The 27,097-nt window shown below is 40.7% G+C and overlaps 1 protein-coding gene and 1 pseudogene across 6 annotated transcripts in view; both read right to left on the bottom strand.

Moving 5' to 3' along the window:
* Nucleotides 1-42: 42 nt before the first annotated feature.
* LOC142852249 (splicing factor 3B subunit 1 pseudogene) lies at nt 43-4,131 on the bottom strand (annotated as a pseudogene).
* Nucleotides 4,132-8,747: 4,616 nt separating this feature from the next.
* Cyld (CYLD lysine 63 deubiquitinase) overlaps nt 8,748-27,097 on the bottom strand; it is a 39,305-nt gene continuing 20,955 nt past the window's right edge. For 5 of the 6 annotated variants that reach the window (XM_075976835.1, XM_075976839.1, XM_075976836.1 and 2 more), the window contains 11 exons: nt 25,857-26,236; nt 24,887-25,052; nt 23,923-24,064; nt 22,686-22,808; nt 20,757-20,848; nt 19,853-19,919; nt 14,912-15,044; nt 13,993-14,101; nt 13,134-13,252; nt 12,694-12,910; nt 8,748-11,344 (listed from right to left, as the gene is read on the bottom strand). In XM_075976835.1, the coding sequence (XP_075832950.1) occupies nt 11,160-11,344; nt 12,694-12,910; nt 13,134-13,252; nt 13,993-14,101; nt 14,912-15,044; nt 19,853-19,919; nt 20,757-20,848; nt 22,686-22,808; nt 23,923-24,064; nt 24,887-25,052; nt 25,857-26,236 (1,733 nt within the window). In that variant the 3' untranslated portion in view covers nt 8,748-11,159. The remainder of the gene's footprint in view (nt 11,345-12,693; nt 12,911-13,133; nt 13,253-13,992; nt 14,102-14,911; nt 15,045-19,852; nt 19,920-20,756; nt 20,849-22,685; nt 22,809-23,922; nt 24,065-24,886; nt 25,053-25,856; nt 26,237-27,097) is intronic. The other variant, XM_075976837.1, reaches the window with a different exon arrangement.

The following is a 27,097-nucleotide window of genomic DNA, read 5'->3' as shown; positions in this document are numbered from 1 at the left end:
GAGTCCCTTTCCTGTGTTCTACAAATCATACTCTATACTATACTGTCTCTCTTTTTTTTTTGTACACGAATGTTTATTTCTCAATTTAACGTTCCCTTTAAACACAAGGAATGAATTCTAAATCTTCATAAAGATGAATAAAAAATGACAATCCCTCCAGTATAGTGTGTAATCACTGCGTCCTTGGTCACTACTGGCGTTTACTGTTTAACATCAAAAACAAAGTTATTTCAAAATCATGCTACTGGATTTCTACCTACCTCTATGACCAGCTCTACACGGATCTGCAATGTTTTACAAGTTTATATCAGACAGAAGCAAGTTTAAGGTGTGAAAGAGCTGTGCATTGGACACAAGATAAAATTACAAGTCAAGTTCGTAACGAATATAGGTGTTCTTATCGTCGTTGTAGATCCTCGGGTAATGTGCTATGAGAGCGTCCTGGGAGCCGATGTAGATGGAGTTGTAAATCTTCCAGTACACATCTCTGACTTTCCGAGCTGGGTGAAACAGACCCTGTAAGCAGTACTGCAACATTCTGCAGGGTCCAATAGCAACTCTCAGGCCCTCCAGAGCTCCCATGACGGCCTGGATCACGGGGGGCGATGTCTCAAACACATTCGGCCATACATAGTTCAGTAAGTGATTCAGAGAGTCTTCACAGCCAAAGCCATAGACACCAAGTGACATGTGTTGTACCACTGCGCTAGCTGTCTGCCTGTGCACCAGGTCCCTGTCCATTAACGCGTCCTCGAGTAAAGGCGTTACCGCGTAGATGTAGTCTTTCCCCATTTCGCCGATGTACTCAAACAAGAAGGACAGGGATTTCAGCACTCCGTTTTGGACGTTAAGTTCAGGAACTCTGTACTCATTCATTAAGGGGGGGAGCACTGTGAAGGGGGAGCATGTCTCAGCAACAATGGCGATGGCCACAGTGGTGCAAACTCTGTTCTGCCTTTCCTGAACTTTGAGGTTGTTTAAAAGCGTAGCCAATACGTCATGAGGGCCGACGGCCTTCGCAATGTACCCGAAAGTGTTGACAGTAGCTCTTCAAATGGACTTTTTGTGTGCTTTTAGGAGCTCTAAAAGTTCAAAGCAAATCCTCATCCACTCTCTTGCAGATACATATTCTGCTTCCCTGTCAGCAATGCGTCCAACGAGATGGATACAATTCTCCTGTACTTTTTCATGCCTGTTCTTTAAGATGGGGGTGAGTCTAGGCAGCAGATCTTTAATTGGTGGTGTCATCTTGTGCATACCTATAACGTTAACAATAGCCTTCAGTGCTCCGAAAATGCACCCCAATACTTCAGGGTATTCTTCACCCAAGTATTCATACAGCACCACACCCAAGTGCCCCATCAGTTTTTCCTCTTGACAAGTCTTCATTACAACAGCAGTGCGGGAAATCAAGTCAGCTGCCTGTTGCCGAACCTTTGCTGATTTGTTATTTAACCGCCACAAAACAGTACCACAGATCTGAGGCAAGTACGGTTTGACTCGTTTGCCAAGAGCATTAACTACTGTGCCAAAGCCGTTCAACATTACCGAATCCTCTGTGGTCTGTTCCTGGAACGCATAGAGAATGCCATCAATCAGCTGCTCTTCGAGTTTGTGATCAATATCTGCTGCACCCAGGTTGCCCATAATTTTCTCAATTGTTTCCATCACCATCTTCCTGTACTGCTCAGCTTCATCTTTCAGATCATCCACAATCCTAGATATTATCTCTGCTGCTCCTACTTTGTTTGCCAACTCCACAGTTGTATCAACTAACTGTCGGTAATTTCTTCTATCCAAAGCCATTCTGTGCTGCCAGAAGTGTTTGAAGAAAGGAGGGAGGATCTCTGTCTTAATGTAGTTCGCTTCCACACCATCCGTTCCGCAGCACTGCTTCACCACCTTCAATACAATTTTCTTCATTTCTTCATCTGGAGACTGGAACTCTTGCATAAGGATCAACATCACTTCTCTAGTATAGTAGTTGGCATATTCTGCATCCATAAGAGGAATAAGATACCCAATAGCCTTTAAGAAAGCGGCCAAACCCTTTCCTCTGTGTTGGCGGATGCCCTTCCATAGAGGTTTGAGCACAGAATCAAAAGATTCGATACCGTAAGGAGTTGCTGCTTCAGCCAAAGCAGCAATGGCCAAAGCACTGATGGTCCGGACTTTCTGCTGCTCATCCACAAGCCCATGTTCGATGATTTCAACTAAGCTTCTGAGATGCAGCAAGATAGCACAGCCCATAAGAATAGCTATCTGCTGTACAATCTTAATGCCAGTGTGCCTCGCTTGTCAAGACTTCTTGCTTTTGCACACAGCTTTTAAGAAGGGCAATAGAGAAGGAATGCCCAGGGCAGAGGCTACAACAGAAAAAGCTCTAGCCGTTGTGTTTCGGACATATTCATCCATGTTATCTATGTCAGGTCTCATGGTGGAAATCATAGTAGCCAGACCAGCGGCCTTTGCCAAATTAGAAATAATTTCTCTGCCTTCCACTCTAGCATAGTAATCTTCATCAATCAGCAGTGGTTCAATAACCACAAGAATCTTGTGCACATATGGCCGCACTAAGTCATCAAGTTTATACAATATTCTATCAATAACTTTCACAAGTAAATGACGCTCTTGATCCTCAAGTGTAGGAGACATCAACAAAGAAAGAATCTGGTTAAACAAAGGTCCAGCCCCAAATTCTCGAGCTTTATCAGTAATCTGACGTAAGGCAGCCTTTCTCATTGGAGGTGTACCATTCTTAATTTTTAAAAGCAACTTCATTATTTTTCTCTCCTTTTGCTCCTCTGGACTAAGTGTTGATTCGTCGACATCAACCAACAGCTTATCAAAGTACTGGATGTCATCGGGTTTCAGAAACAGAAGGTTCCCGGACGGCTGGTCGCTCACACTCTTCATAGTTCTATCCTCAGTCTGCATGTGGAACCCAGTCATGCCGCCCAAAGGCGTGGGGGTTGCGGTCAGTTTCCGAGCTGGGGTCCGGATAGGGACATAACCGGCTGGAGGGGGAAGGACCTTGTATCCTTCTGGAAACATAGCATCTAATTCTTCATCAGAAAGTGGGCGGTTCCGCTCATCAATTTCTCTCTCCCACCGCCATGCCTGAAGCTGCTCAGGAGTCATGTTCATTATGTGACCTGGCGTGGGGGTAGCCATGTTCATGGCTGGCGTGCCAATTGGTGTCTTTCCTGGAGTCAGAACAGGAGTGCTTCCACCCATCTGACTAGCTGGCGTTTCATCCCAACGAGACTTTCTTTTGCTTGCTCCAGGAGTTGGTGTCTCACCGATAGAGTCTCCACCTCGATCTGTTCGAGGCGTCTCAGCCCATCCACTTCCATGCCCAGGAGTATCTCTTTCTGTTTTGGGGTCACATCCCATCTGTTCTTACGAGCACTGGAAGTTGCACCACCGTGGCCTGGGGTTGCATGGCCTGGGGTATCGCCTCGTCCAGGAGTAGCAGCTCCCGCAGGTGTGTGACTAGGTGTAGGATCCCATATTTTTGAGCCTGGGGTTGCTCCAGCGGGCTGGGATGCTGCTGCTCCGTTCACGACTTTAAGCTCCCCAGCTTTAGCTTTTTCTGCTAGTTGTTGCCTAATTTCTCTCTCTTCCTTAGTCAAATGCTGTTCCCGCATAACATCCATGTAAGTTCTCGCATTCATTTTAGGGTCAGGGGTCTTCCCTCCATCTGCAAAGGGATCAAGACGCTCTGGGGAGATTATCATGGTCCGCCTGTGCTTCTTGTACTCATCCTCCCGGTCTGCGATCTTCGGAGGACGGTGCTCAGCAAATGGATCGGACTGCTCTGTCGACTGCGGTATGTCGTTAAGCAGTGCCACGGGGGCATGGTACCCAGGCTTCTTCTGACCGAGCAGACTGGTCGAGGATGAGTAGTCATCGTCATCATCTTCAAGTTCAGTTGCAGCAATTGATGTCACATATCCAGCAAATCTGCTATCACTTCCGTCATAAATTTCTTGGTCATAATAACCTGTGGAATCAAGGCCCGCTCCTTGGGCTTCATCAAGAGCTGCCTTCTTGCCTTGAATTTCTCGAATCTGTGCTTCAATATCTTCGTGAGTCTTGGCGATCTTCGCCATCTTGTCCACTCGAACACACACACACACACACACACACACACACACACACACACACGGGCGCTCCCAGGCACTTCCGCTCGCCGCCACGGCCCGCCCGCCGACGGAGGAGCTGCGCGCTTTACGTGCGCGCTCCGGAACGCGCGCCGCACTCTGGCCTATACTGTCCCTCTTGCAGTCAGCCATTTTCTGTGGTTTCCTGCAGTCTGTCTTTGACTCTTTTTGTGGCCTCCTTGCTTTCCAATTTACTATTTCCAATCAGTTCTAAGAAGTGAGGTGATGAGGTATGTTTCTGTGTCTGAAAAAGCAAAGCAACAAAAACAAAAGGAACAGACAAATTCTAGAAGGGTCTTGAAAAATAAGGTGCATAAAGCCTTATTACAAAGATATTCTTGAGACTGGTCCCAGAGGTTGAGGCAGTCAAAAAGCAGTGACATTGTTTAAGGATCTCTTTAAAATGCAAAATTTTTGGCCAAAACCATTTCACAGCTATTTTATTTTTAAAATAATTTTTTCTAAAACCAGATATGTTTAAATAGTAAGCTGGAAACTGCCTGTTCTATTGATTCTCTAACTTAACAACTAATGCTGCAACTTCAAATAAAAAATATAAGTGTTAATGAAGCATTATCAAATCAAAACAAATCATTTTATTTGTTTTACGATATTATATTTTAAATGAATTTGTTTACAAAATTGCCTTTTGCAACTCATTAATGGAGGTAATCCACAGTTTAAAAAAAAGGAAAAAGATAGCTTCTTGGTTAGTAAAAAGGTTCCTGGAAACAGAAGTTTTAAAACACCATTTTTAAAGTGAACTAGCAGAGAGTGATGAAGTCAGCCAACTTGTTGCACAAGTGAACCTGAGTTTATACTCAGTAATGGGATAGGTCACAACTAGAATAGTCAAAGCAAACATAACAAAATACTTTTTAAGGTATTATCCAAATATAAGAAACACGCGTGACCTTCCCTCTTTACAAGATTCATTCTTCAGACCTGGGCTGGGACTCCCCAACCTGTCTTCCTGTGTTCTCCCAGTAGATGGCAGTAACTCATTTCAAATGCGGCTTTAGAGGCGCCAGAAAACTCAAGCTGGAGTCAGAACTAGGGCAGAGCCAATTAGAAAAGAGGACAGTGGCAGCAGAAACGGCCAGAACCACCATCTGTCTTTAAGTCACACGGGGGAAGCTTAAGACCTCCTGCGTGTCATTTAGGATGTGTCACATAGCCCCCAAGGCCAGGTTTGCTTCCAACATCACCTGCTCCCTCCACACATACAGTCTGACGGGGGCTGACTACTTGGGAGCGGTCATGTATTTTGTCATAACCTAATGTAACCACAAGATGGTGCTGCTGCCGCCGGACAAGATGCTTAGGGAATCCGAATTTTACCAAGCAGCATGAAGACTTGCTGAGGCAGTGAGGCTGAAGGGGGGGGGGGGGTAAAATAGTCTTGCAAGGCTAAGTTCGGAATTGTATTTCCACTATGTTGCCGCTTCGGCTGCTACTCGTGAGGAATTTCTAAGCACCAGGCATCGCGATCAAGAACTTTATAAACATGGCTTCATTCGACATCTGCGGAAAGCATTCTGGGGAAGATCTGCGATGTCTCCAAGAACATGTGTCATGGGGCAGCTGGCGATGGGAGCCTCTTGTACTTTCTCAAAAGGACTGAAAGTGATCCGGTTCTGACAGTGTCCACAGTAGTGAATAGAACGGCTTATCTGGATAAGGGGCTAACAGCTCCGTGCCCCCAGTCAAGCCTCTGAGCGTCTGCTATGTGTCAGGCTCGCAGGACAGGGACCATAGAACCAGAGAAGGCCCTGCTGCCAGTTCTGAGACCGCAGCAAACAACAGGTCAGAGCAAATGTTCTAGGAGGGTGAAGAGGGCAGGGAGAACGGTCCGTGCAGGGCATTGGAGGAGTCCGTGGTAAACAAGCATGCACGCAAGGGGCCCCTGAGAAGCAAGAGTTAAATATTCAGGGATGGACAGCAGTGGGCTATGTCTTAAACCGAGCAGGAGAGTTGATTCACACCTGTAGTCCCAGTACTCAGAAAATCGAGGCAGGAGGATTATGGCAAATTCCAGTTCACCGAGAGAGAGAGAGAGAGAGAGAGAGAGAGAGAGAGAGAGAGAGAGAGAGAGAGAGAGAGAGCAAGGAAGAGAGGGAGGAGGAAGAACAGAGGAGAGAGATACATAATTAATTACATGTACAAGAAGACCAACCTTTAGAGACTCAACCCTTCCTTTACATATTTGTCTTATAAAGCCATAACAGTAGCGGGTAGACTTTTCTGGAACTAGCCAGAGAGTAAATACTTTAGGCTGTGCAGGCCTCAAGTTTTCTGTAAAAGTTCCACAATTCGGCTGTTGCCAGACCCAAGCAGAATAGGTGAGTGGTTATGACTGTGCCCCACCACACTGCCACTTGGGAAAACGGTATTGGGCTAGGCCAGGTTCCCAGGCAGTGCGCAGAGACTTGGTCTGGATTCTAGCATTTGGAGTGGACATGCTCTGCACTTTTCTGAAGAACACTTCTGTGCCCCTTTCCAGTTCCAGCTGCTGAGCTCTGATAGCTTGCAATGGCCATGGTAAGGAGTCTGCCACAAAACAAGCAGAGGAAACCATCAGGGTTGCTCCCATGTCCCCCACACTCTGCGCTCAGCTTCCCATCCTCCAGGCCTGCAGTCGCTGTCTTCAAGACCTCCCCTAATGCTTCTCTGGGGGAACCTCTGACTTAGCAGGTCTGCCTGCTGTGTCACCCCTCATGACAACCCCTAGCAGCCTTGGTCTTCTGTGGCTAGTGGAGCACAGAGCTGGGAAGCGTTTATTCCACAGGCTGGTGAGACCAACCGGCCACCAAGCAGAGCCCACCACACTGACATACAGTCTTGAGAAGCGGTAGTGTCGAATGATAAAATCCTTGCAGATTTTAGTCGCTCTTTGTAACAAGAGCTCCTTGCTAAGAGAAATCGCCCAGTTCCCATAATTTGCAGGTCAGTCTTCAATCACCTCCCGGCTGTAATCAGATCCCAGAAACAACCCCTACCATCAAAACTGAACACTGTAAAGCTGTTCCCCACCATGGCTGGCAGGCCACCGAGACCTGCTGTTCACCAACAGGTGAAGACAGGCATGAAACTGTCCCCAACTGTTGTTCCCCATAACCGGTGGGTTGTTCTTTTGAATGACATCAGAAACAACACATGAAATTCACACACACTTTGGAATGTTTCCCAAACAAAACACATAGCATCCTCACAGTGCCTATATTAGTATTCTAAATTTTTTAATCTTTGCTTTTATGTGCATAGGTGTTTGCCTGCATGTATTTCTGTGCACCGATGTGGCCTTCAGAGTCCAGAAAATTCCTCTGGGACTGGAACTTCCAATGGCTGTGAGCCACCATGTGGGTGTAGGGGGTTTGAACTCAGGTCCTGGGGAAGAGCAGCCAGTGCTCTTAACCACTGAACCATCTCTCCTGCCCCATCAGTGTTCTTTATTCAAACCTTCTCCCACCTTGCATCTAAACTCAATCTCCTACATCCAACACACACGTCCCCTACCTTTCTTCAAAGGCTGAGTCAGCAGCTTTCCCATACTTTTCTACTTCCCCTCTGGAACTTTCACCCACAGCCTATCTTCCACTGGAGCAGAAGGTTCCCAGAAGGGATGATGTGAGGATTGCTTCCCTTAAAAAACTCTGTCCATAAGTGGTTCCTACTTGGCTGCACACGGGACAAATACCTCTGAGTCACCTTCGGATTTTCCCATGGGCCTACGTCCAGCCGTGAGCACCATGGGAAAACATCCTTGTGCAGACCCGACCTCTAGCCAGGATGGAAAACCCTTACTGACAGTGCGTCCCATCCTTCAGACTGTGTCAGGGAGCCTGGCCAGGGGTCAAGGGTAGGATCGGAGTTCCTCTGGCTAGGTCAGCTTTCCTCAGCAAAGACTGGATCTTCACTTGACTGTTCGTATACACAGGTGGGCAGCAATGCCAGTCCCATCACTAGGCCCAAATGCAAGAGGAAAATCTCTGAAAGTGTTTGCCAACCTCTGAATTCAGCAGGAAAAAGTAGAGCTGCGGCATGCTGTTACCAGCACGGTCATGTTGTAAGCTGTGGGTTTTCTAAACAGAAACCTTGACATACTACAGCAGCAATAAAACTCAGATCAGTCTAGTGTCCCTTCCTGTAAGCAGTGAGGGGCTTAGTCTCCAAGGAAGCCGGACTTCTCATGCATTTTATTATCTAAAAGAAGCCTGGAGTAAAAATTCAGTTCCTAAAATGTCATGGGCTCATTCCCTGGGCATTACAGAGAAGCAGCCACGTCCTTGGCAGTTCTTAGGCCCAGCACGCACCCTGTGAAACACACAGCTCTGGCCACATACCTGCAGGTGAAACGGCATCTTGGGAGGAGTAATCTGTGTCTGGAGGCTTAGAGATGGTGGTGATGAGCCATAGCCAGCACATATCCAGAGTGGGTAGAGGCCATGCCATGACCCAGAGTCAAATGGCGACACCCTAAAACATGCCCTAGACACAATGTGTGCCTGGAAGCTTGATGAAGAACCAACTTCTATGTTCGCCCAACCCAAGACCCTTCCCCTAAAGAAATCAAAGAGAAAGAACCATAAAAACTGTGTTTTAATGATACAGAAATAGTACATGGGACATTTCTTTCCATAGCAGCACTTCAATCGTCTCGTTTAACAAAATTAAGGCTACATTGGAGCATTCTGATAGAAAGGGACTGTTTTATACAATGTTATTCATGTTTTCATAAACAAAAGAATATTCTTCAGGCAAAAAATTTTTAACAAGATACCAGTAAAGGAAATGGAATACAAAATGTGTTCCTTTGGGTCAGCCTGATAATAGCCACACACCCCTAGGGAGTATCAGGGGATTTTTTTTTCATGAATACTTTGAGTATGAGGGCGACTCTCCAGAGTTAACACCCCACAATACAAGGCTATTTCATAATATAAAACCAAAGACAGCTGCGTCTCGTGCATAATCCCTTTAGAATGAATAATTATTGAACATCGACAGTATTGAAAAGCACTAGAGAACTGTGCAGAGGCCTACGGTGCCTGGAAGGACCAGCCCTACATCAACAGCCCTTCTCCCTCAAATCCGTTAGGAAGAAAATGAGGACCAAAATCTGATGACACTAAACTGTCAGCACTGCCAGGACAGTGGCCAGGACCCTGCGGTGCTCTTGAGGATAAAGTAATGCCATTTAAGGCCACCCACCAGCAAGGGTTTATCCCCCGTATTCCCACTGTTCACTACTCCTGGCCATCTCTGCTGCTCAGCTTGGGCCCAAGAGAAACCCTTTAGGCTCTAGAATAAGACAAAGCATAGATCCTCAACAACTCCAGCCAGTCCCCCACCTGACACAACTGACAACAGCTCACACAGGAGCCTAATTCCTTGCCAGGAAGTCACACTTTGACATCTTGATAAGAGGGCCAAGGCCCAAAGCCACAGAAGTTTGCCTCCACAAGTCCTGCCCTCTGCTGTGATGGGCGGCTCACTGCCTCCTCCGGCCCCTTTCTGCTCACCAGTTTCCACCATTGCATCTTCTCCGCCTATCCCAGCTGCATTAGGGAACTAAACAACCATCTCCCTGGTGAAGCACTGGGAGTGGTGCCGGAATCACCAAGCCCAAGGAGGGCAGTCTTGTTTTTAAACAGAGGTCTCATCACCTATCTACTCTGAGAAGGATATCCTACTTCTGACATAAAGACCTGTCATCTGGTAGTGTGGTGGTACAGGAAAAATCTTCTCAGAAGTTAAATTTTATTAAGTAGTAGAGAGAAATCAATTCAGTGATTTATTTTTCCCCTTCAACATGAGAATTTTGTCTATTTCTTTGGCTCCCAAAGCCTCTATTTCTTTAGAAATAGGGTGGAAGGAAATATCCAAGTAAGTACCATCAAATACCCTCTAAGATTTATGCACATTCCAAAGACTGCTAATTCCTCTAAGAATAGGGCGCTGAGGTACACATACCAAATGTACTTAATATATAAGTTCATATGTAAACAAAGATAAACACAGAGTCAATATCCACTTATTCACACTTAAATAGAATGACTGCTACAGACAGTAGCATTGTTTGATCCCATATTAACACAAAGAGAAGTTGTCTTTTAAGCCTTCAAACCTAATAGATCTCTTCAGGAAAATATTAGTAATATCTCTAAGCCAACTTTATTTTCTCTGTACTGTGATCTGTATAAGAATACATTATCTATTACCACTCCAGTCACATAAGTCACCGTGCCTTGCTCCATAAATACTTAAGGCTCCTATAGGAAACCTGCCTGGTGACAGTTATCACTGAGATGTTCCAATTGCTCTCTACCCTAATCCTCCAAGTTGACACCAAAAATGGACATTTTATAACAAAGTTACTCATTTGTCTCAAAACCAGAACAAATAGAAAATAACACCATGAAAGGAATTTCAGCATGTTCTGACCACTGCTGCAGGAACACAGAAACTCCGCAAAATACAGACATGCAGGAAATCAGCACTATATAGGAAAAATTAACAAACTCAGCACACCTTCAAAAACTGGAATAAAGGCAGACTCAGTAAAACCATATTATTTCTTCCTCAAGGCAATAAAAAAGAAGAATGATTTAATATCCTTGGTCCATAAGAAGAAATATTTACTTACATCCTCAATAAACTAAAAGATTTTAGACATCACAATTAAAATTGTATCTTTCCAAAAATATTATATTATCAATGCAATAAACTCAATAAACTTAAAGAAAACAAAACTTAACTTCATTTAAACTAAACTTCATTTAAACTTTTAAAAAACCAACAAAACATACTTCCTAGAGTGCAAAATGCTTATTAAATACTTCAAGAACACAAAAGTAATTTGTTTAAAAACACAGAAATCCTTTGCTAAAGGGCCATCAACACAAAAGACACCCATTGCCGGCAATGGGTGCCAGCTGGAACAAACATGGTATTAAGCTTTGTGCTTGGCCTCTGCCCCTTTCAGATGACATGTTATTTGTACAAGCTCATGGTTGGACTCTGGTACATGCACATGTACGCATCACAAAGAAGTCTGCGTGCACAGCCTTGAATCCTTCTAGAATCCAAGGAGTGCAACTCCTCCAGAGACATCTTCAAGTACTCTCCCACTTCGGGGCAGGGTGTCACTTGTGGAATGTTGAAGCCATTCTGACCCCCTAGGGAGAGAGAGAGAGCTCTCATTAGGGCAGCAAATTTCTAAGTCCTCTTGGCAGCCTGTCCCACCAGAACAATTTTACTATCCTAGAATTTAGTGAAGACTGACTCCCAGAATCAAAAACAAAACAAAACAAACAAACAAAACTTTGTTTGACTTTCAGTTTCTAGATTTATGGTCTCCTTTTATTGGCTTCTGAGAGGGCTCAAGCAGAGAAAAGTGAAAAAAAAAAAACCAACCTGGTAAAAGGACACACTCTTAGGAAAAGCTGCAGTCCCGATTTGCAGGCTGCTACTCTAGGCCCCTCAGACTTTTCTGTCCTTCCCAGACACTAGCAGCCTGACTCTTTTCCACAAGAAGCCAATTGTGAGCGCTACTGTTTCCCTATGTTTTAAGAACATACTTGCATACCTCTAGCACGGCTGATTTAGATACTAATCATCAGAAGGCGCATGTGCTCTGATGATCAGATTTGCTCTCCCAGGTGCGTTCCCAAAAGTCATGCTGCTAATGCTGAGTGAAGCACACACAGGGGTGGTCTGTGCCCTCAGGCATCAGAGCTATGCAGAAATGAAGAACTGTTGGTCTACAGCTTGGGCCTCTGGTCAAGAAGCCATCACTCGGTGCCTCTGGTTATTAAAGTGTCACACCTGAAGGCCTGGGGAACTAGGGCTTGGAAGAAGAGCTGTAGAGTAAATGGGGTATGGACAGGTACTGTGACAAGTACCTTACTACCAAGACCCCTGTCACTCAAGTGTGTACTAAGTAATGACTAAGCTTCCTAAAAACATCCCAATGAGTAAAGGTTTCTTTCTGAAATAAAATGCATGAGATCAGGAAGACTGAGTTAAATACAAACCATGCAACCTTCACCACCTTTAATGTTAGCTTAGACAATAGAAAAACAGGCATGATTTCCATGACCAAAGGATTTCCACAGAGTTTGGCATTTATGTCCTCAATAAATGGCTACTCTACTGTATATAAAAAATGCAAAGAAGAAGAGGGTAAAATCAGCTCTAAATAAATTTTAGGATTTTTTTTTCTTTTGAGGTGGGACAAATTGAAACAGGTTCTCACTATGCAATACAAACTGACCTCTGATTCACAATCCTCTACTTCCCAAGTCTGGGATTATGGCTAGGATTCTTTAACAAACCCACGTAAGGACCAAGATGGCACAACATTATCGCTCCTTAGTTTGAGGAGCAGAATTAGTAATACCCTTTGAAGAATAAAGTCCATCACACTGTGGTATCCTTTCAAGAATCTGCTCACAAAATACCCTATTACCACAAACACGTGCTCTCATTAGGAAGCATCTCCCTCCAAAAGACAAGTTTTAAATACCATCTCGATCAGCCATGCTGTCAAAGAAGAGCCAGGCTGAATCATCCTTCCCATACTTCACAAAAGCAACATAGTGGCTCGTTTCTATGCAGAGAACAGCAAATAACTCCATCTTCTGGCAGGGGATGCAGCCGTGTCTCCAGTCCCAGTCAGGCAAGTCTTTGGGAAGTGATACTGGGTGATAGGTATGATTCATTCTCTTGGGATGGAGGTGAACCTAAAATGGACCATGAAGAAAATACAAGTGAGCTAAATGCCATGTTTCAAGGGCAGACTCTAATCACTTTCATTGACCACCACAGCCAAGTTCTACACACACACACACACACACACACACACACACACACACACACACAGGCAGAAGAGACATGAGCAATAACATTTACTGTGAATGTTTAAAATGCCCTTTGTCTCTGACTGGTGCAGTGAGTGTGGATTACCTGAGTGCAGCAGGTCTTACAGAACTGCTTGATCTTCCCTGCTGCGATGTCGGGGTCTTCATAGCAGTCTCTGCACTCAAACATTGCGAGTCCTCCACAGATGCGACACTCCCTGGGAGCTACGCAAAGAGGGAAGGAAGAAGCCTTTTTAAAAGACATTCTGTCGATAAAAGTAAAAGCTATACTTTGAAAACAAGAATGCTTGGGGGTTGGGGAGAAGAAAGGCCTAGTCCTTTCTGACCCTCTTAAAATTTCATTTGGATATTTTTTTTGTATCTGTAGTATTTTTAAGGACTTTTTTTTTCATATAGCCATTTTTGTTAACCTATTCTAGAATTGTTCTTCTGGTCATGAAATGTTCAAAGATATAAAGTAAGTATTGAAGACTAATAGCACATATGACCTTAAGTCAGTAAGTAACAATCACTGCCATTATGAACTTTCTGTAACAATTTTATGTCTGAATATTTATGTAAGTATGTGCACCCAGGTACACATGTATCTCAAGCTTCTGTCATCTAGTCTCTCGATGCTTTCCCTTCCACTATAACTACCACACACTGTTTTCACATAGGTCTATTGTTTAGACATATAATCCAGTTAACCACTTCCCTCTTATTAACATTTCTTGTCTCTAATTTCTTGTCAGATAGTAAGTAAATTTGTATTTAAATTATTTATTTTTACCTCTTTTTTTTAGAATAAATTCTAGCAGTCAAATTATTGAGCTAGTATGTCTAAGCTCTTCAAATACTGAATTACCTGTCAGAAGTACTATACCCATAACTAATGAAAAGTCCAAGCCAACTATTTCTAAAACAAAACAAAACAAAAAACAAAGAAAGGACTATATACTTACTGTCTTCAAGCAAATCCGTTATATTTAATTCTAGAGAAGGGAAAATTTTTTTGAACATTTTGAAGTCTTTTCCAAACCGAGGCATCTGAATAATCAAGCATGATGGTGCCTAAAAAAAGAAAAAAAAAAGACACATCGTTTTAGAAACCAAAGTCCTAAGGAGCTGGGGACTTAGCTCAATATAGTACTTACTTAGCATGTCCAAAGCCTTGAGTCCTAACCCCTGTACTAACAAGGTTCCCTATGAAACTGAAATAGTCATAGCTGTCAAACCCAGTAGTGGTTTCAGCAGGGCTGTTGGCCCATGAAGCAGAGCCCACTTGTGAATGTGCAGTGTGGATGCAGAGCAGCAATAAGCTACAGATTTTCCAGACTCCCCCAGAGATGAACATGATAAAACAGACCACGGCATGCACTGCAGAGATCACACATTCTGACAGTCAAAGAGACGTTTCTATTGCATTCATTAGCAAACCCATACACAAGAATTTATTGGTATTTTATCTCTTAACAGAGGGAGAAAAAATAACATTACCTTTGACATGTTTAGATACTATGCATGGGAAAAATGACAACTGAAAACATAAACATGTATGCACACATATCTTTGCATTAAGCTACTTTAAACTTAAAAATTAGCTTTTGTTCCCTTTGCAACCCAAATCCAAAACATTCCAACTTCAGCTAAGCGGCTATCTTTAAAAAGAACAAAGTTAGAATACCTTTTTTTTTTAAAAAACAAAAAAAGTGTCTTCTTAACTATTTCTTCAAACTATTCTTGGTTAAAGCACAGTGATAGTTAGGTGTGGTTCAGTGGGGCATCACTTGGGGTAGTGTGTACAAAAGGCCCGAGTTTCATATCTAGCATTGATAAGAAACAAAATAAAGTAGTAGTACAAGTCCAGTTAGAATCACTAACCTCTGCAAATTTCAGGTTGCTGTTGATAAAAGACCATTCTAGTAACTGTTGAATTGTAGGAACTCCAACTTTCTCATTTTTTTCCATAAAGATCTGATAGAAGTTGCAGTCTTGGACTTTCTGACCTGCTGATCTGGGAGCACACAGGAAGAAATGCATATAAGCCATCTACCAAATGCCTGAATCGAGTATGAAGCGTCTGACAGGCCTGAGGACACAGCATCATAATGCTCATGTCCAGCTTTAGATTGTCCACACACCAGGTGAAAGACAATGATTCAGAGAGATAATTAAATGTGCTTATGCATAAGATCTCATAAATTATTTCTTCTGCCTTCTTTATAAATTATTCGAAATTTCTCTTGCCATCACAAGAAAAATGTAGAATAATATTCCAGACAAGAAACACTATATGAACAATAATCAGTTCTTCTCCCTCCAAATCTAGAAAGTAGCAGCTACTTTTTTAAAAAAATTAATTTTTATTTTATGTACATTGGTGTTTTACCACGGATGTCAGGTCCCCAGGAACTGAACTTACAGACAGATGTGAGCACTGCTTTTACTGACTAGAGCAAATGCTACAATGCCTCAGTGACGGACTCTTAGACCTTCTAAATCAAACTTCTTTACTTCCTAAAATAAAAGCCCTGGGAGGGAGGGAGGGATAATTTTCTAGCAAGTCAAAGCAGGGCAAGGTGTGACTCCCAGGAACCCTAACAACTATCCTCTAGGCTTTCAGCTACCAGCAGCTCTTTAGATGCTCACCCACCATCTTGACAAACACCAGGTAAATGGTTACGGTGAAACATGAGGTGTCCAACATCTCCCTTCCCTTACCAGCTTACTAGTAACCATTAAAACTAACTCTACTGAGAAAATTGTTTTTCATCTTTCAGCTTACCGCTTATCTTTTTTAGCCAAGTGTCTGGGTTTAGAATCAGATTATTTAAATGTATGTCTAGATTTCAAGAGTTTTAGAAAAAAAAAACTATCAGCAGTTCTTATCACAAAACTTCTGTAATTCAGGGAGCAGCCTATTGTGATCTTCAGGTGCCCCAAGCAAATTATGTCCTGAATTTACAAAACATAAAATCTGGTAACTAGCTACAGCGCTCTTGAGAACTCAAAGCTAATAAGAACAGATTATAATTCAAGAAACTAGCAGTTATTCTAGAATAACATCTTAATTGGTTGTTGATGACTACAAAAAATCATAGAAAAACTCATAGAAAAAAGTCATAGAAAACATTCATAGTTAAAAATAGCATAGAAGAGAAAACAAAAATAATGGAGGTAAAAAAAAAATCACACCCAGAAAAATCAAGGATGGCCAGGAGGAGGCATGGAACCTAGTTAATGGAGGAAGAGATACATAGTGTCCTAACACTGTAGCAGAAAACTGGGAGGAACAACAGCCACTCAAAACTCACTTCCAGGTCCAGGCATGGTGGTGCACACTTTTAATCCCAGCACTCAGGAGACAGAGGCAGGTGGATCTCTGTAAGTTCGAGGCCAGCCTGATCTACAAAGCAAGTTTCAGGACAGTCACGGCTATATAGAGAAACCTGTCTCAAAAAATCAAACCAAACCTAAAACGAAAAACAAAACAACAAAAATCACTCCTCAAATCATATGCACAGGTGAGTCCTTTTAACCATAAAGAACAAAGTATGTCAGTATAAAAAATGGATACAATTGGAAATAAACATACTAAACAAATTCAACCAGTTCCATAAAGAGAAACAATGTATGTTTTCTCCCATTTATGGCTCCTCGATCTTCTACAGAGAGACAAAAAGCATTAATTTGTATATGACATTAAAGTAGACATGATGCTGCCTAAGGAACAAAGGAACTATGAGGAGGGAGACATGGAAAGGGATAGAAAGTATGGAGGTACAGGGGAAACATACTCAATATACAATATGGGGTTTATAAAAATTTTAAAAAATGATAAAAATAATTAAATACCCCCACGGCTAGTGTTTTAGAAGTTTGGAAACCTACAGAATCATAACCAAGTTATGAAACTGTACCAAGCCATGCTAGTTGGGTTGTATTTTCCACCACGGACAATCCAAGGGCACAAGAATACAAATTTGATAAATTTTAAAAAGTGGGTATTGACATTTTACAAACATGAATATAAAAACATTCATGGATTGGTGTGGTTTGGACCATAATAGGTGAGTCCTGAGGTCCTATACTCATTCCAAAATCCTGCAGCTCCATGATGAGCTTGTGAAGCTTGTGACTTCTGCCTTGATGCTCTTGTTACTCTTGCTTTGGTCTGACCATTCTTTGCTTGCTTTGCCCCCAACTCCTTTCTTTTGGGATGAGAACCAACCCTGTGCCACTGTAAGCTGGAAGTATAAAACTTGTTTATTGGTTTTTCAGGAACTCATGGTTAAAAAGACTATTTTTGAACAGTGATGGAACATTAAAAATTATGGAAACTTCTGAAGTTAGAATGAATGTATTCTGCATTAAAGATGACCAAGAGTAGAAAGTAATAGCTTTGAAATCATATGTTTAAGTCGGGTGTGGTGAAGCATGCACTTATAATTTGAGCACTCAGGAGACAGAGGCAAATGGATCTCTGTGAGTTTGAGGTCAGTCTGGTCTACAAAGTGAATTCCAGGACAGCCAGTAGCCAAGACTGTTACACAAAGAAATCCTGTCTCAAAAAACTTGGGGTCTAAGAGAGAGAGAGAGTTCAGCCATTAAAAAAAATAATAAAAAACTAAGGCTCATAACCAAAAGTGGTAGGAAATGTCTCAGCTATCAAAAGGTTAAGACAGCACACTGCCCTTACAGAGGACCAAAGCTCAGTCCCCAGAACCCACAACAGGTAGTTCGCAACTGCCTGTAACTCCAGCTTAAGGAAATCTGACATCCTCTTCTGGCCTCTGTTGGCACTGAACTCATACACACAATTAAAAATAAAATTAAATGTATTTTTAAATGACATATTTGGGTATCAAGTTGACAATAAGTGGTCTTGTGATGTTAACATTGTTAACTTGACAGGATCTGGGATCATCTATGAGATAAACCTCTAAACATAACTGTAAAAAGTTTTCTGATTGGGTTGAGGTGAGAAGATCCACCCTAAATGTGGGCAGCACAATTTCACAAGTTTGGGCCCCAGAATGAGAAGGAGAAAGTGAGCTGAGCACCTGCATTCATCTCCATCTGCTTCCCTTGCAGAGGCAGGGACACCGGCTGAGGTACAGTCCCACTACAACTGCACCTCACACTCTCAGCCTCAACCCAATCAGAAAACTTTTTACAGATATGTTTAGAGGTTTATCTCACAACAAAACTAAGAAGAAAAAAAAAGAAAAGAAAAAGAAACCAACCTCAAAAACCCGACCTTTTCTTCCCAAACTAACTACCATATATCCTATATCATGCTATTTTTTTCTTTCAATGCTATTGAGTTTTCTACTCAAGTCTACTGATAAATACTTCTAATTATATACTGTTTTAATGTTTATTGCTTTGCCTTTACAAGTTACAGTAGAATTCTTTTTTTAAATAAAAGAACCCGCCAACATTTTTACCCACTTCATTTTGTAGAAAACTCTAAAATCATTGTTTTGAGTTTTTAGAAAAAGTAAAGACAATAGATTAAGATTCTGTCAATATACATTCCTATCAGTGGGAGTAGGGGCTGTCTCTAACTCTTCTGCCAGTTTTGGGAACTCTATTGGATTGCCTTTTCCAGCCTTAATACAAGGGAGGTGTCTAGTCTTGATATGCAACTTGATGTTCCATGTTTCCTTTATGGAGATGGGAAGCCTGCCCTTTTCTGAATAGAAATGAAGGAGGAGAGGATGAGGGAAGAGGGAGAAGGTGGGAGGAAAGGACTAGGAAGAGAGGAAGGAGGGGAAACTGGAGTTGGAATGTAAAAATCATCAAAAGAATAAAACAAACCAAAAAATTAACATATTTAATTATTTACTCTTTCTCACTAATTAATCAAATCTGCCTTGTAGCTCAGCATAAATCTTTTTTTAACTCTATCTTTGAAAACAATGATTGCTTATTTTTCTTTCTTAAACATAAAATATTCCTTTTTCTATATGCTTGAAGGAATAAAAAAATGTTGTTGATTTTCCATGATTAATTTTTACATGGCTAGACTATAATAAATTCTTTTCTTAAATCTTTGTAGATAATTCTCTAGGATTTTCTAGGTACATAGAAAGCGATTCCCAACTTGGACTTGCTAATAAGTATGTACACCCAATGCTTATGCATCATGCCAGTTCACTAGATTTCTGAAGAGAACCAAACTTTAACTGTGATACTTTCCTTGCTCCCACAATCAGTTTAACCCTGGTTCAAACTGCATTGCTTAGACACAAGAGGAAAGAGAACTCATCAGTGTGGGTTCTTAAGGAAGTAGGCAGCACACTCCTAAGATTTTCACCAGAGAAACCAAGACTGAAATCAAGAGGGACCCACCATTCAAATGACCTGGGAAGCACAGACATTTCAAACATCCCACTAAGAACTGTATCGCAGTAAACTCAGGTATTCTTTCAACATGGGGAGAAGGAAGATCTAAACTGAGAACGAAAGAGCTAACTTAAGGCTAACTATAAGTTATGGGAAGCCAAAAACATTGCTCTCCCTGTTTTTTTTCGTTTTTTTTAAATTCAGTTAGAATAAGATTCCTTTCTAAAGTTCACTAATTGAACTTTCAAAAATATTAACATGCAATTTCATAAGTAATTAAATTGTGGGCACATCTGTCACTAGGGCTAATTAAAAGACAGGTTCACTTGTGCCCTGGAAGTTAAATGTAGCTCAGAGAGAGGACAGCAGCTAGTGAAACCCACATCTATGCTAGCAACATTTAGCTACTGAGCAATGGCAGTGTAAAAGAAGGTCTACTTCTGAAATGCTTCTAGACAGCTTGAGACCTACCTTATTTTTAACAATGGCTCAACCCTTAAAATATCATGAAACAGGATATTTAGAAATTCTTCAGGATCTAGGAGAAAACAAAACAAAAAAAAAAAACCTAAGTGAATCACAGAGAAAATTTAAAAACCATTCTATTCTTTAAGAGAGACATATTAATTAAAAGTTTAGCTCTTTCAGGTTCTCCTGACAAGGGAAAACTTATAATAAAATATTACTTTTTCATTTGTTGTCATGGTGCCCTATTTAACAGAATATACTCATTCACACACAGTGAAATCATTTTTATGTCTTTTGGGAATTTCAGTATAATATACCTGGTATATGTCCTATTTTTTCTTCTATTTTAGTAATAGCCATGTATATAAATGCCACAGCTGGTTATAGTATACTGTTAACAAACTAATTCAGGAGTTGAATCTGAGCAAATTCTTCAGTTGTGAGCAGACAGAAGTGCTGGCCAACTGCTCCACAGCCCCTTTCAACAGGGAGCACAGTGAGAAACTGAGTGCTGGGGACGCTCCCTATCCCAGGAAGAGAAGCAGCTCCGAACAGCACTGCTGGGGACAAGGACAGCTCTTTACTTAGTCATCTTCTCTAGAGCCAGCCGGCTGGCCTCTTAAAGACTTCTTCCACATCACATCACTTCAGAAGAATCACAAAATCAGGAGAAATATGCATGTCACATAGAAAAGAAACTTTTCATATTTTTACAGTGCTGGGAATCAAACCCAAGGCCTCTTACATACTCCACCACTGAGTATACTCCTAGCCCTCTCAAATAATTCTAACTTAAATTTAATCCTTTAAACTAAATAGGTATATTTCAGAAAATAATTTAGCATATTACTAGATGATAAACTTTCAAGTTATTTTCAATGCATATATTATAAATTAAAAGGGTCACCTTTTTCTTCAGAGGTAAATCCTGATGCTGCCTCAACTTTTTCAAGTATTTTCCTCAGTTTCATAATTTTTGTGGCACACACATATCCATATCTGTTGATAAAAATGAATTAACTGACACTGGCACAGTGAGTCATATGACACATCTTAATAATCAAGTACTTTTCATCAATTTTAACATGTTACAAAAACAATAGACAAGGCATTTATTTTTAAGAAACAGCTGTAGGCTTCTACAGAAGTTTGAAAAGTGAAAGTCTGAGAATCAGAATTATTTCCAGATACTAGTAAACACCTTAAAAATAACTACCATGTACTCATACAATTCTTAACTTTTTATGAAGCCTGGGTAAAGCAATTTCTAAATGGCATTTGCTTATTATATTAAAACACTTATTTTATAAAATAGGATATCCAAATTTGAGAAAGCCCTTCTTATACACAGGATAAGAGACATGGAAAAGGGAACTGATGAGATACTAAAAATCTAGAGTCTGAAATCAAACAGTCAACATAATTATGACATTCTCTTTGTTTGACTATAGGAGACCATGGGCTTACAAGAACAAGTCAGAGCCAGCTAATCATACTGTGTACCTGCTTTTTAGAGCGACTATCCACTTACTTGGTAGCTCTTTGCAATCAGCAAACACTAAACACCTACCACTTGTGTAATGCTAAATGTAGGGCACCAAAAATACAAAAAGAGATTAAAGAAACCTAACAACAACAAAAAAACCAAATAAACAAAACAGGATCTCTGCCTGTGGGCGCTTCCAATACAGAAAGCAAAACCTCTGTCCAAACAACAGATATGACATTTGCAGACACAAGAAATATATCTCAAATTTCTGAGCTACTGATCTTGCCTTAGCCTCTTGAGCTATCAAGTGCTGGGATTACAGGTATATCCCACCATGCCTGAAAAGATGCACCTTGGTCTCATAGGCCATGCGGCAAGTGTTTTCTATAGACTGGTGACAAAATTAGAATAACTATGATTCTGGACTAGTTGGGCAATCATATGCAAAAAAACGTTTCCTGATGGATTGACAGTATTTTCAAAAGAAGGAAGGTTGTGATAATATGCCTTGTAGTTAAGATTTGACCTGTGCTGTTCTAGTGTCATTTACATAGGGAAAGAAAAAGCGGAGAGTTTAAAATTTGTGTAAGACAAAATAATTAATATTAAAATCAAAGCACATAATTAAAGGATAAGATGATTAGAAAAGTAAGGCAAACAAGTATCTAGAGAAATCTGTTTCACTTTTAATTTACTTTCTTAGCTAGATGACACAGTACGCAATTTGGAATACTCCTTATAGTTTCATATTTTGTTATTTTTAAATATATTACATTAATTTTTATTTTCACTGTTAAGAAAAGTGTATCACAAAGTTTAAATTGATCACAGTTGGACTTTAAATTGCATAGTTTGTTCTCTATGTCCATGAGCTATCTGTTTCCTGATCACTGGCTAACCTAACTCTTCATCACATAAACGCCTTGTGAAGTCATCACACATCACCATCATGTATCAAAGTCTTCCTACATGGTCTTCTGCACATTTACAACTATCTTAGTAAAGGAGTAAAAGAAGACCTAAATAAATTCTTTTAAACAAACAAAACACCATGTCACTTTAATATACCTCACTTGATTCTAGTGCAATGTCACTGCACTAGAAAATGTATAGAGTCATTGTTCTGAGAATGACTCATTTGGAATCCCATCATTTTACAGAACGCACTGCCCAGACTAAAAAACACATAAACAGAGGACGAAAAATAAAGGTTTTAAAAAGTCAGTATTTCATGAGAACTAACTTCTTTTTTTTTTACTACATGAGTCCAGAGCATAAATTAATTACTATACAAGAAAACAGTAAACAGAACACCAACTAAAGACAAAATACATGTCTTCTACTTACATTCTCAGAGGATTAACTATTTCTGTCCTCAGTAGCTCCTGGGTCTCACTATAATACTCTACATCATTCTTTTCTTTGGGTCTGAGCAACACAGTATCCAGTACAGAACTAAAAGCAAATAAGCTGTGAAATAAAAGAATATTTTCCTCATGTTATAAAAACAATAATATTTGAGAATGATTCTTAAAGGAGTAGAAAGAGGGAAAGGAATAAAGTGTAAGGAACCACTGGTTTAAGAACTCATGGACAGGCCACACAGGCCCTGTGCTCAGTACCCGGAGACCCTGCAGATCAGGACCAGAAACACCAAAACTGCACCATACACGTGAAGGTTGAAAACACGCCAGAGAACATTATGAAAGAAGCTTGTTTACATAAACCAAGAGAGGCCTGGAAATCGGTCACACACACACAGACAACATAGGGAGAAAGTCAGAGACTGGTCAAGACCAGATCAGACTAGTCAGGACAAATTTATCTCATTATCATAAGACAGGCATTTCCTTATAATAACTTGTGAGTGATTAGCAATAAAAATTTGCTGGCATCAAAGAAAATCAATTTAGTTAAAATAAATTTTTATCAGCAAATCTAAGGAATATTATAGTAATGCTTGCTTGCTTGTTTAATCAAAAGTATTCCACCAATGAAAAGACCCACCTTTATTCTGCTCTCTCCTTTAAAATTCTAACTTCCATACTAACTTCCTAACTCTTGTGGCACAGCCTACGGAGTGGCAGATCCACTTAACTGGCAGTGCACAACCCTTACGGCTACAGATTCAATCTTCATAGCCTAATGATCCTTGCTGTTCAACTTGATCCACTTTAGGGAAAACTACACAAAGGAGGGCAACAGTGATCCCATGGAAAGTAATTTTTAATATTAAGAATTTTTATGATCATCTCGATATTCCAGAACACATGCAGCACGCAATGCCAATAGCTTGCTGCAGGTTACTTGGCACACGTGCCATCATCTACACTGGAGGCAGATGTCCTCAGAGTGTCTGTTCACTCATTATTCACTGCAGTATTTTTATATTAGTGCTTTGGATCTAGGAATAGGATATGAAATTCTTTAGTCACTAAGGACCAAATCTCACGAACTTCCTAACTCTGACAGTTTCTCTACTCAAAGGCATCTGGCACCTTCTTTCATATACACACACACATACCTGTCTCCCCTCTCCCCCACACAGCACTATTTACACTTACTGCAGAAAATGGGAACTTACCAGAATAGAGTTGAGTCCAAGTAACAAGAATTGTAATGGCCCTGGATGCCTTTCTTCTTTCCAATCATTATCTCTAAACCTTCTTTTTCCATCTTTGGTGGAGTATTTTCTTCTACTACTTCACTTAAGTAGCCTCCAAATGCTGAAAAGATAAAAAAATAAAAATAATTCTTATAAATCACGACAGTTTATATACATATACATGTACATATACATCATTTAAAGTATATTTTGGCATCCTCTGCATTTTTTTTACTTTAGTTAACAGATATTTATCTGGACTTATAAAAATGCGATTATTCACTTTCAACATCATTCCTGTCATATAGAGTTTAGAAAATTAAGTCAATTAAGCATCTGACAAAGAATATTTTGTTACTTGTTCAAAATGTTTCATTTTCAAGTACAAAAAGAAAACAAGTTTCCAAAATACTCTTCAACATTAAGAAAAAATGTTTTTCATAAAGATGTTTTCCCTATTTCCCCCTGCTTGACTCTCACTATTCGTAAGGGAAAGGCCAGCATCAGCACGCTAGTGACAATGAAAAGAATTGTCCTCCATCTGTCAAGCCAACTGCATCCCCAGACTGTATCAGATTTCTTCTTAAGGACATCCGGAATGAGGTACTTAAATAGATGCGGAGGGGCAAGTTTTTGTTAAAGCGGCCATATTTTCATTTCTACCACACACACTCCAAAAATTTAATGTCTATAAACAATAAAAGAGAAGAAAAAACACTGCCTTTCAGTCTTTAGATCCTAAACATTTTTCCTAACTCTTCTTTCAACATATCTCCTCTTAGGACAACTCTCTTATGCACCAAGTAAGAATCTTTACCAACTTCGAAACTTGATGAACACTGGCAAGTAAATAAAACATTTAAACACTGTCACCCTCAGATGCTAAAAAGTAGCAAGAAACAGTCATTCCAGATGGGTAAATAAATTAAAAGTATCCAATTACCTAAAGAATTACACCTTTCAATCTGATTAGAAACAGGCTGCAGGGACGCAAACCTAGAGTCGGGTCTGCAGCTCTTCAGTTTCACGAACAGGGCCTTCTTCACGGCGCAGGTGAAATAGCGCGTGCCCCTGAACGTGCCATCTGTACAGCCCGCACATTCATCCTCCTGAAAAAGAAAGGTTTTGGTATGTGTTACACAGGGAAAAGCTATGGAGTTTTCACTGTTTCTGAATTTCTTTTTTAAATCTTTTCTGAACAGATCAGCACGAAGGAAAAGGGACTGACTAACTGGTGCTTTGGCCCTCAGCTGGTGGTTTAAGAAAATAATTCTTTAGCCCTCCGGGAAGTATTTGATGCATTTTCTTTCAAAATACATGCTTAGATTCCTTGGTTTACTGAGTTTCCCTGAGCCATTTCAAAAGTATTAACAATGGGCAGGAGTAGATAAATTACCTAGTTCCTCACCAGCAAGAAGACAAGTGAAAAAAAAGTTAAAAACTATATTTAAGTAATGGCTAAATTTATTCAAGTTCTCCCTCCTGGTTATGAAATATCAGACAATATACTTTTTTTAGAGCCAAAAATAAAACCTTCCCTTCTCCCAAAGACTCCAAACATGATTAATTTTAAAGTCAGTCATATCCCTGAACTGACTGCAATGGGAGGAGGCTAAAGAATAAGAAGGAAAACTGGTCACTGAACTGCTTTCTTTGCTGCATTCTGTTTGTATGTGGAGACTATATGTTCTAGCCTAAAAATCAATCTATTCCTTGATCACAAACAAACATGAGGAATAAGTGGGCCAGAAGCCTGAGGAATGGCAAAGGGTGAAGGTAAGCAATACTATATTTCCTCTACTACTAGATTTTTTTTGAGAAAAAATAACTTCCCAAGAAATTATCTAATAGAGGAAAACCTAGTTTTAAAACTCATTAAGAAGAGGTGTAGATTTCAAGCCAAAATAAATTACCAGTTCCAGCCCAGCTAGCACGTCACTGAGCCCAGGCGGCTGGCCAATCCAACGGATAACCCCATAGAACGGGGGATTCTCTTTCACTTCAGCCAGTGAGCCCACCTCTAGGCCGTATGCATTACCAGAAGAGATGGGCACAGGTGGACTCTCCTGGACAGGCGTGCTGTTCAGCTCGCCCATTACAGACTGCACTGACAGTGACAGTGGGCTGTGAGCAATGCTGCCGTTAGTATTGGGCATCTTGGTCAGGCTGAACGGTAGAGAGTGGAATCTGTTCTCGCTGGATAAGGAGTTCATGGAAGGAGGTTGTGGTGGAGGTGATGAATGTCCAAAGTCTGGAGACAGCTCTGTAAGTGACTTTGCAGGGTCTTCTGCAACTATGAAAAATTGTCCTTAATTAGAAAAGGCTGTTCAAGAACATTAAATATAACTGCATCTTCTAAAAACAATACAAAGTTCTAGTCTAACTGATCACATGATCCCTTTCCAAGTCTGCTTGAAAGCACTGTAAACTCATAGGCTCTGAATAAAGGTTCTTGCTCCTCTTCTCGACCTCCACAGTTTCCTGTCTCAGTAATCTGGCATTGGTCATCTAAGTCTAGTCAGTATCACATAGATTATATTCTTTCCCATAATATGATTAAATTAGAAATTAGTATGAAGAGATATAAAAATTAAATAATAATTCTAAATAACCTCTGGAAGAACAGTCAGTGCTCTTAATCTCTGAGCCATCTCTCCGGCCCAGGATGAATGAATTCTAGAGAGAGGCAGGTCATGCTGCCTATGCTCACAAAACCCCACTCAGGGCGAGAATCAGATGTCGCAAATATCCACTCAGGTCACTTTCTGTGTAAGTATATATGTAACCTAGAGTATGCAACTGTAGATTTTACTGTGTGTTTTAGCTTATAACTGAATCCATGTCATAAGCAGTCATCATAGAGACTTAGAACACTATATTTTCATTTAGTTTACTGAATCTACTGAATACAAAGCAGTGTAGAAGCACTAGGAACTTACAGAAAATACAGGCAAATAACCAAAACCACTTCGGGGACACTTAACCTAACCTAAGAGAGTGAGTGAGTACAGCACAAGGAAAGGTTTCAGTTTAAGAGGTGAAGAGCAGTGAGCCAGACCATTGAACTGGAGGAACTAGAAGGATTTCCAGGTAATTAACCTGCACAGATGAAGGAAATAAATACAAGAAAGGAGAATGATATCTAGGAAACAAT

Source organism: Microtus pennsylvanicus, chromosome 6 (genome assembly GCF_037038515.1).
Source record: "Microtus pennsylvanicus isolate mMicPen1 chromosome 6, mMicPen1.hap1, whole genome shotgun sequence".
NCBI classification, from domain to species: domain Eukaryota; kingdom Metazoa; phylum Chordata; class Mammalia; order Rodentia; family Cricetidae; genus Microtus; species Microtus pennsylvanicus.
This window is presented reverse-complemented; position numbering and strand designations above follow the sequence as displayed.